At 38.4% G+C, this 8,782-nt stretch overlaps 1 protein-coding gene across 5 annotated transcripts; it reads right to left on the bottom strand.

The window, feature by feature from the left end:
* Positions 1-997: 997 nt before the first annotated feature.
* On the bottom strand, positions 998-7,909 carry znf740b (zinc finger protein 740b). Of its 5 annotated transcripts, XR_013282310.1 has the most exons (8): positions 7,766-7,898; positions 6,238-6,406; positions 5,839-6,063; positions 3,929-4,054; positions 3,666-3,807; positions 3,050-3,168; positions 1,573-1,798; positions 998-1,439 (listed from the first exon to the last, which is right to left on the bottom strand). XR_013282310.1 is itself a non-coding variant. In XM_077512923.1 (7 exons), the coding sequence occupies exons 2-7, from the start codon at positions 6,280-6,282 to the stop codon at positions 1,625-1,627; spliced, it is 831 nt and encodes a 276-aa protein (XP_077369049.1). In that variant the 5' UTR covers positions 6,283-6,406; positions 7,766-7,898; the 3' UTR covers positions 998-1,624. The 5 variants fall into 5 exon arrangements, 4 of the variants coding, with proteins under 4 accessions (XP_077369049.1, XP_077369050.1, XP_077369051.1 ...); XM_077512923.1 differs by having other exon boundaries at positions 998-1,798; XM_077512924.1 differs by lacking the exon at positions 7,766-7,898 and adding an exon at positions 7,332-7,759 and having other exon boundaries at positions 998-1,798.
* Positions 7,910-8,782: the final 873 nt, after the last annotated feature.

Below are 8,782 nucleotides of genomic sequence, written 5' to 3'. Positions count from 1 at the left end.
CACCGACTGGGAACTGAACCACTACTGGACACATTGACCATTTTTGCCACTGTTTTTTTGTTTTAAAAAGGCAAATAATAATAATAATAATAATAATAAAAAGAAGTAAATATAGCATGCATTTATTACAAAACGAATAATTGTATTGAGACTTGGGGCCCTAAAACTCCATGCACAATGCATTATAATCAGCTATAAAAGAGACATCATTCCACCCTTGAAATGCCTAAAGGTGAGGTTTATACATTTATATAAATGCAGACAATAATAATAATCACGGCTGACGTATGACAGGGTAAGAAGTGACTGCCTCTTTATAATTCCAATTGAAAGGCTGACCCAACTTGAAGTAACGCAGAAAATCCGACTACACTTAACAGTAATAACTTTGCAAATATTTAACTTTTTTAGGGGGAATGTAGGTCCCACACACGTAGGTTTTCCACTTCAAATACAATTTAAATATATTATTAAGTTAATGAGCAGGGTGCGTCATTGGAAGAAGATGTCATTGGTGAGCCCCAACAACATTTACAGAGTCTAAAAACAACAACACAACTATATAAAACTAAATTACCCCCCCCCCCCCCCCCCCAAAAAAAAAAAAAAAAAAAAAAAAAAGAGGTTTTCATCTTAACAGGGCATGTAGGATATCATTAAAAAAAAAAAAAAAAAAAAAACAGAAAAAAAAACACTTCCTCGTCATCTTCACTGAAGATGCTAACCTGTTTAAAAGTACAGATGAAAGGACATGGCACAGTGTCTTCACATTCAATCATGTTGAGATGGAGGCTCATCCGTACTGGTCTCGGACTACAACTACAACTAAACTGTTGCCCTGGCCCACTTCCCACAAAATGTCTGGAAAGGATGGACAAACGGACTGGATCACCAATACAAAACCAAGACAAACAGATGGACAACCTGAACTAGATCTAAAAGAGGTTCATTTGTGGATTTACAATGCTAAAAAGCAGAATAAAAAGAAAAAAACAAGTGGAGGACTAACTGCATATTTGTATTTGATATGAGCCTTGAAATTTGAATCGTTTTGTTTTAGTGTGTTGAACAGCTCATAACAATTCATTTCAATTTTTACAGATTAAAAAGGTACATTTGATTTTCAATTACAACACAAACTACATAACGATATGGATTGCTAATTACTAAGGCAAGGTAATGGATTCTTGCGCGATGGAAACAATTACACAACAAACCGTGTCGATTTGGACAAATCCAAAAGGTCCAAACGTAGACGCAGGGCTTGTTTTCTGGCCTCAGCAGGACAATCAGCGAGCAAAACTGTCAAAAACACTTTAAGTGTATCCCATGGCAGCAGCACTGTGAAAGTCTTCAGTGTGGTAAGACGTGAGCACATATCATCCACTTATTGCCATCATAATGTGAGGAGAGTCTTGTTCCAAATGTGTCTTTCGTCTCTGATTTCAACAACAAAGAGAAGATAAAAAGGTATAAAAATCCATAACCGAACTAACTGAAGTCTGGCTGTGTAAGCTAGGTGTGTCATCTAAGCCGAGTTCATGTTTCAGTGATGTTGCGGATCAAAGTTACCGAGTCACCAACTGTCCGTCAGGTCTTTGTGGGGAAACGGGGGGGTTCGGGGTCAGACAGTCAAGCGGCTGCTGGAAGACTGTAAGGGACTCCAGGAAGCCGTGTGGCCAGATGTGCCCTGCGAGTACGTCGACGAGCGACTATCGCAACACTGGTTGTCGTCTTTGCTGATCCCGGCGGTGCACAAGCGCCGGTGCCTCAGCAGCCTGTCTGTCCGGGAGAACGTCTGGGGGCCGAGTACAGAAAGACGGCTGTCAGTCGTGCTTGTGCTGACTTTGCACATTATCAAACCATCAGTACAATACACAAACTGTGCCACATACAGCCTCTGGAGCAGATCAGAATGTTTATCGACATGACAAAAGCATTGAAATAATTCAATAAAATACATCAATGCTCATCACAGATAAAGATTATTAAGCATATTAATGTATGTAGATTGATACAGATTTGGTCAGACCAACAATGGACAGAAAAATGCTGACCTCATCGAGGGCCAGCATTCAAGACAAATTTGAAATGCAAGTGTTTTTTAATTGTGATGGAAATTACATGGGCCAGCACTAGTGTAATAATAATTTCTGAATTTTCCTTAAAGTTAGTTTTAGTTGTTTTCAGAGCAAGTTTGTTTTATTTGTTTTTTTATTAGTTTTAAAAATGATTTGTTTTAGTTTAGTTTGTTTTAGTTCTACTTAAAAAAAAAAATCTTGTGTATAAGATTTATAAATGTAAATGGACCATCACTCAATTGTATATGTTTTTCAACTTAAAAGTTACCCAAAGCACTAAAACTCAAATACGGGTCCAAATACTTTGAAGTGCAACAAGTGTAGTGCATTGTCAGTTATTTTTTATTTTCTTAAAAGCATTTTCATTATTACAAGTACAGTGTTTCCTTGCTATAACTCTGTTCACTTCTCGTGGTCTCGCTGTTTTGCAGATTTTTTTTTTAGTGCAATTTTGCATTTATTTCTCTCTTTCTTTTTCTTTTTACAGTAATGTGCCTAGTTTAAAAAATGTATGAAGGTTCAAACATTGAGAATGTTTAAACATGAGAGGAATGTGAGAAAACGTAAATGCCTCAATGAGAAAAGTGTATAAACTGTGTGATGAGGGGTTTTAGAGCCTTAAACATTTCTAATAAATGTAAAACTAACTACTTTGTGGATTTCATTTATTATGGGTATTTTTTGGAACCTAATCCCAGCAGAAAACGAGGGAACACTGTATTACATATTGTCAACATAAAATGTTTCCTCAATTTGAGTTATTTCACCAGGTTTCATTGACAAAAATAACCTTGGCCAGCACAACTGACTGCGAAGGCCCTGGGCTGATTAGATCGAAAGGGTTTGAAGGCAGATATAAAGCAAAACTGAGCATTAATAACTTGAAATTTCACACAGTTCTTGTATTGGCGCCCAGTAGGCTTGTGCAAGTGTCGTACCTAATGTTGTGGCCGGAGAGCCCGACTAACCTGATTGCAACGATCACACTGGTAGGGCTTCTCGCCACTGTGCACCCGCTTGTGTCGGTCCAGGTGGTACCGCTGAATGAAGCGCATGTCGCAGCTGTCACAAGCGTAAGGCTTCTCCCCTGCGAACATCCACAAGACAATTGTTTGGACACAAACCCACATTCAACAACAGCAGCTAAACTTTGTGGCAGTGGGAAAAGCTTTAAGTAGCTGATACTTGATATTTGTACAGTTCTAGCACCCTCTGGTGGCTAATTTATTAGTGACGTTTAATTTTAATTAGGCACGTTTAAAGTGTTTTTGTACTAACACAAAAACAAAAAAAACCTTTTGTTTTATTATTATTATTTAATATTACTAATCATTCTTATTATTTATTTTTATTTTATTTTTTTTACCAGAGGCTGGAACATATTAATGTCATTTCAACTAATTTCAATGGGGAAAGAGGCGCAGTGTTGTGAACATTTTCTAATGTAAAATATGTTAAATGTCTCAATAAAGGTTGGGAAACATTGTCCCAAGCAACAAATCAATCTTGAGAAACACCTTATTTCCCCTTGAACCTTCATCATACCAAGACATTTTTGGATAATTCTATGTTGGTGCGTCTCACCCGTGTGCGTCAGTATGTGTCGCTTGAGGTGGTAGCTGCTCCGGAAAGCTCCGTAGCAGTGGTCGCAGATGAAGTTCTTCTGGACTTTCAGAGAACTGTCGTCGTCGTCGTCGTCATCCATGTTGAGCTGCTGCAATAAAGGCTACCGAAGATGACAAAATGACGTATAAGCACCCCATTCTCCAGTCTATGCAATCATGAATTCTTCCTATCGTGACATAGTATTGTGCATGAATGTGTACGCTCAAGAAGATCACACATACCCGCACTTCCTGCTTAACTTTAACTGATTTTTTGTGCTTTTTCTTGGTGTGCATACTCTGGCTGCTATGCATGTTCTTTCCATCCAATATTCTCGAGGTGTGGTAATCGCCATCCTTTTGGATCAGCTTGGAGAGGAAATAAATAAAAAAATTGGGGTTTACTGCAACATTTAAAATGCATGCTATTTTTTTTTCAACATGAAAAAGCTGCCCTGCCATTGGTTCAGAGCATTCAAGGGCCAATAATATATCTTGGTTCAGCATGCAGTGAACAGATTTTGATTAGATTGATTGGGTTTATTAAACATATAAACATATCACAAATATAAAATGCAAGTTGAAGTTAAAGGGGCTGTCTGCCGGATTCACTCAGGAAAATGCACTTTTTAAATACAGGATTTACACACTTTAACTTTCTCTTTTTCTACACATCTGTGTTTTTGTTAATCTTTTGTGGTAATTTCGTCCTAAACCCCCACCTCCCCAGCCTGTATGTGTATGTATGTGGCAATTTGAAAGCTCGCATGGATTTTTTTTTCTTCTTCACTCACTCATTCACACACGTAAGCTTCTGTGACTGAGTGAGTGAAAAAAATAAAATAAAATCCGTGCGTGCTTTCAAATTGCCGCGGGAGTGACGTCACTCAGCTGACACGTTCGCCCGGCCCCGTTTGCGACACGCCACCCCCCGCTCTGCGATTGGCTGGAGGGTTGTAAATACTGTCTTTCCACTGAAACGTCCCGCTGTTTACAAAACAAACACAAAATGGCAAAATACAGGCTGGGGAGGTGGGGGTTAAGGACGAAATTACCACAAAAGATTAACAAAAACACAGATGTGTAGACTGAGAGAAAGTTAAAATGTGTACATCCTGTATTTAAAAAGTGCATTTTCCTGAGTGAATCCGGCAGACAGGCCCTTTAAAAAAAGGAGAAAATGAAAAAAACAAAAACAAATCGTCAATAGTATAATTTACATGTTCAAAAGGAGGAGGAAGTACAAAAACATATCTAGTCCTACTCCATAATACTTCTATCATAATAATATACAAATAAGTTGTTCTTACTAACATAAAATTAAACAACAGAAAATAAACAAAACATGTTTCTCTTTATCTATCTATCATCGCGACTGCTTGTTTATGAGCTAGCTTATAAGCAAACTTAGCTTGTAGCAAACGTGTGTGATGTCATGCATGCTGAGATCACGTCTCTGATCAACTGCTGAAAGGAGACTGATTCTGTCCTCTCATCTAAAAACTGCTTCAAACATCAAAGCGTATGTAGGGATGAAAGAATGTTGATTTGTTGTGATTGTATTGTATTGGTGTTAATGTTTTATGTTTTTTTTTGTGTTCTGTAAAGCGCTTTGTGACAGTTCAGGCTGTTTGAAAGCGCTATATAAATAAACTTGAGTTGAGTTAAGTGCACAGATATATTGGTATGAGTTGTAAGTCCTTATCCATTACAAAGATGCAAAGAAGAGAGAGCAAAAGCAAAGACCTACATATACAATACAATAAATTCCCAAACATTAAGTATTGAATATATGTGGGCACACATGCACATGCCCATGCCCATGATGCACATAATGAGTACATATAAAAATACATACACACACACACATTTATACCAGATTTACATATTTTTCTATTTTTCTATTATCTTTTGAACCTCTTTTTAAATACGTTGATTCACATTTTTGCACAAGCAAGACACAAGATGCTGCATCCAAACTCCTACACTATTGGAAATAATGGTATTGGCATGTTACTTATTAGTACTTGCCGATGTGAATACCACTGTTTTAATGCAGCATCGGGGCCTCTCACGAAATCACTCTCAGAACAACACTATTTCAAACTGTACATTAACATGAAATCATTCCACCAGAGAATGTTTGAGCTCACCAGTGGCGGGCAACTCCCTGTCGACAGATGGCCCACGTGGCTGTTGGATTGGCCATGGTGACCTTGGTGTCCATGGTGGCCATGGTGCGAGTGGCTTTGGTGGCTCTCAGCAGTTGACCGGTGCCCGTGACCCAGGGATGACATCATCTTCTTTTGACCTGAAATGTTGCTGGCTTGCATCAGGGCCATGCTGGACAGCACCGCCTCACAGCCCAGCAAGCCAGCCTGGCAACACAAAAACGGCAACATCAGAGAAGGTCGTGTGACTCCTTAGAGGGACAGTGAAAGAGTGCTCAAGGGGCAGAACAATGGAAGTGAAAAATGAATAGGACAGGCCTCTGGCTGGGGACAAAAACTTGAAATGACTTTGATTCTGCAGATGAAGAGACTTCCACTGACCCATTTCATATGGTCTCGAACAGAGTTGTTTGAATGGTGTGTCATCGCCGTGCTTTTGAATTTGTGTGTGTTTGGGGGGGTGGGGGGTGGTTGGGGGACAGAGCTGACCTCAGTCAGGGTGAGGGCTAACAGAGGAGACCACACCCACCCAAATCATGGAGGCCAAAGCCTGAAAGTAGAGGCATGACAAAATAAAGCTACGTGCATTCTACTTTCATTGGCAAGTTCAGCAATTCAGCACGCACAACAGGGATGAGATTGAGGTCTCACACTAAAATGTGCAGGTTATAACAAAGTCCTAATGGTTTGATGCACATTGAACATTTGGAGGACACCAGAAAGCAAAGTAAACAAATGAATGACATAAATTGTAATATAGAAATAACTAAAACAATTTGGCATGAGATTGGGATGTTTTATTTATTTATTTATAAGTATAAATAAAATATGATCACAATTACTGTCAAAATTTGGGTTTGAATTTGAGAAGTAAATAAACAACAGTTGCGTTCAAGATAGATAAAAAGAAGTAAAAAAACAAACAAACAAACAAAAAACCAACATATTTCACTATCGAACTGGGTGGCTATTGAACTCAAATACATTTAACTACAGAATACAAAAAAAGGAGATATTACTGTTTGAACACACTACCATACATTGCAAAGTAAAATGAGTAGGTGAAGTCTTGTAGTAGTTGAAAGTGATTGCTTATCCAGAAGAGGGCTCTCTCCTCCTCCAACGCAATACATTATATGTGAATAGCGATTTTCAGAAAGGTACCTATTCCTGTTCCTCTTCTTCCAACAGTAATGTCACATTATCGTCCGAAATGTTCTGTTACGCCTAAAAGCGTTTCCAATTCAATTAGAACTAGTCTAATTCCACATTATGTAAAGCGTGCTTCATTAAACTATGTTCTATTAGAAAAGGCATCTAGTAAAAGCAGAAGTCTTCTCAATTATTCACCCCGTTTATTTACAGATCCCTTTGTCTTGATTGTAATCTTTGCTTTCATTTGCAAGAATAAAAGATTTTGTTGAAGCAAAAGTGATACATTTACAACTGTGCAAGTTTGCTAGCTAGCAACTTACCAGAAAACAGGTTGGCGTTAATAAATTCCCGAATGGAACTCTACCAAAAAAAAAAAAAAGAGACGGTTCTGGGTCGTCAGTTGTGATTTTAAATGTGGCTCATATTGAACGTGTGACGCCAAAAGACGGAGTCCGCGCCGAATGAGACCAAAAAGGCTAGCTAGCTAGCTAGCCAACTTGCTAGCTAGTTGTTCGGTTTGGGGGGGAACTCTTGCAGGACGAAGACCCCCACCCTCCCCCACCTCTCTCGCGCCCCAGACGGCACAACAACAGCCAGGCACACACAAGGCACACCAGGCAGGGCGTGCGGACTCAGAGCCGAATACAAAATACTGCCGCAGTCTGTGCTAGAACGTTCGCAAATCCGAAAACAGTCCACCAGTGAAACGATTATGTGCATACGCGCAAACTGTGCTCCTGGAGCGATTACTTACCTCTTAATTGTTACACTTTGTGGATTATTAGTTGACGCACTTCCAATTTTTTTCCCTCAGTTTACAAACACTGACAGGAAACGCTACCGGAAGTGTTCCCCGGGGGAGTATTCTGATTGGTTGCAGACGTCGCCATGTGATTACCACTGAATGATGGATGCGTGCGGCCATGTTAGTAAGGGACTGATGTAAAAATTCACTCTTAAGTTAAAACTTTTATTAGCTTGCTATAGCTTATAGCTTGGTAATGTGTTAAATGTAAAATAATTGCTAAATGTAAAAATAATAATAATAAAAAAACAAATTTGTTCTCTTTTTTTTCGGAAAACAAACAAACAAACAAATAAACAAACAAACCTGCTGCTTACATTTTGGATTTACACACAATTAGGTCTATAGATACAGTATTACTGTAACCATAAACGTTCAAATTGACCGTTCAGAACAAGACATGTATTCACACTTTGTGGTCATTGTGTCAGAGGGTGGATAAGTACTACTGTACATAAGGTGTTGGTTGGCTGGGTTTTGATGACATCTAGTGGATATTAATAAACTGACATATTAGGCTACTGTAGTTACCAAGCTATACCAACCAATGTATGTCGTTTTGAAATGAAATCAAAATGTGTGCCTTTAGTTACTTGGGATTACTTATCATTTTATTTTATTTTATTTTATTTTATATGTTATGTTATTTGACAACTTGTCCTCATCATTATAAGGCAATAATGGTGAAAACAAATGTACAAGGATTTTAAACCCAAAATCTCCATTTGCTAGGTTTCTTGGTTTTAAATTCATGGTTTGGTTTACATTAGGTACAGAAAGGGAACAAAATGCAAACCACACTGTTCGTTTTGTGTAAACATTTATTAACTTCTAAAATGAAACATGAACAGATTACAGTGTTTTTTTTCCAATTGCTAAAACTCATACCAAAGACTATAAAAATGTGACCCTGCTTGACACTCAGCATTATGGGTTGGAATTGGGGGGTTAGATAACCAAATGATT

Source organism: Festucalex cinctus, chromosome 2 (assembly GCF_051991245.1).
Source record: "Festucalex cinctus isolate MCC-2025b chromosome 2, RoL_Fcin_1.0, whole genome shotgun sequence".
Taxonomy (NCBI): domain Eukaryota; kingdom Metazoa; phylum Chordata; class Actinopteri; order Syngnathiformes; family Syngnathidae; genus Festucalex; species Festucalex cinctus.
The sequence above is the reverse complement of the archived record's forward strand: the minus strand, read 5'-3'. Positions and strand labels throughout refer to the sequence as shown.

What these genes read in the sequence shown, in the direction of transcription:
- znf740b (XM_077512923.1), bottom strand. Translation starts at nt 6,282, where the DNA reads ATGACACACCATTCAAACAACTCTGTTCGAGACCATATGAAATGG. An exon ending in TTCGAGACCATATGAAATGG is followed by an intron (nt 6,064 to 6,237) that starts GTCAGTGGAAGT and finishes TTGTGTTGCCAG; the next exon opens with GCTGGCTTGCTGGGCTGTGA. An exon ending in AAGTTAAGCAGGAAGTGCGG is followed by an intron (nt 3,808 to 3,928) that starts GTATGTGTGATC and finishes CATCTTCGGTAG; the next exon opens with CCTTTATTGCAGCAGCTCAA.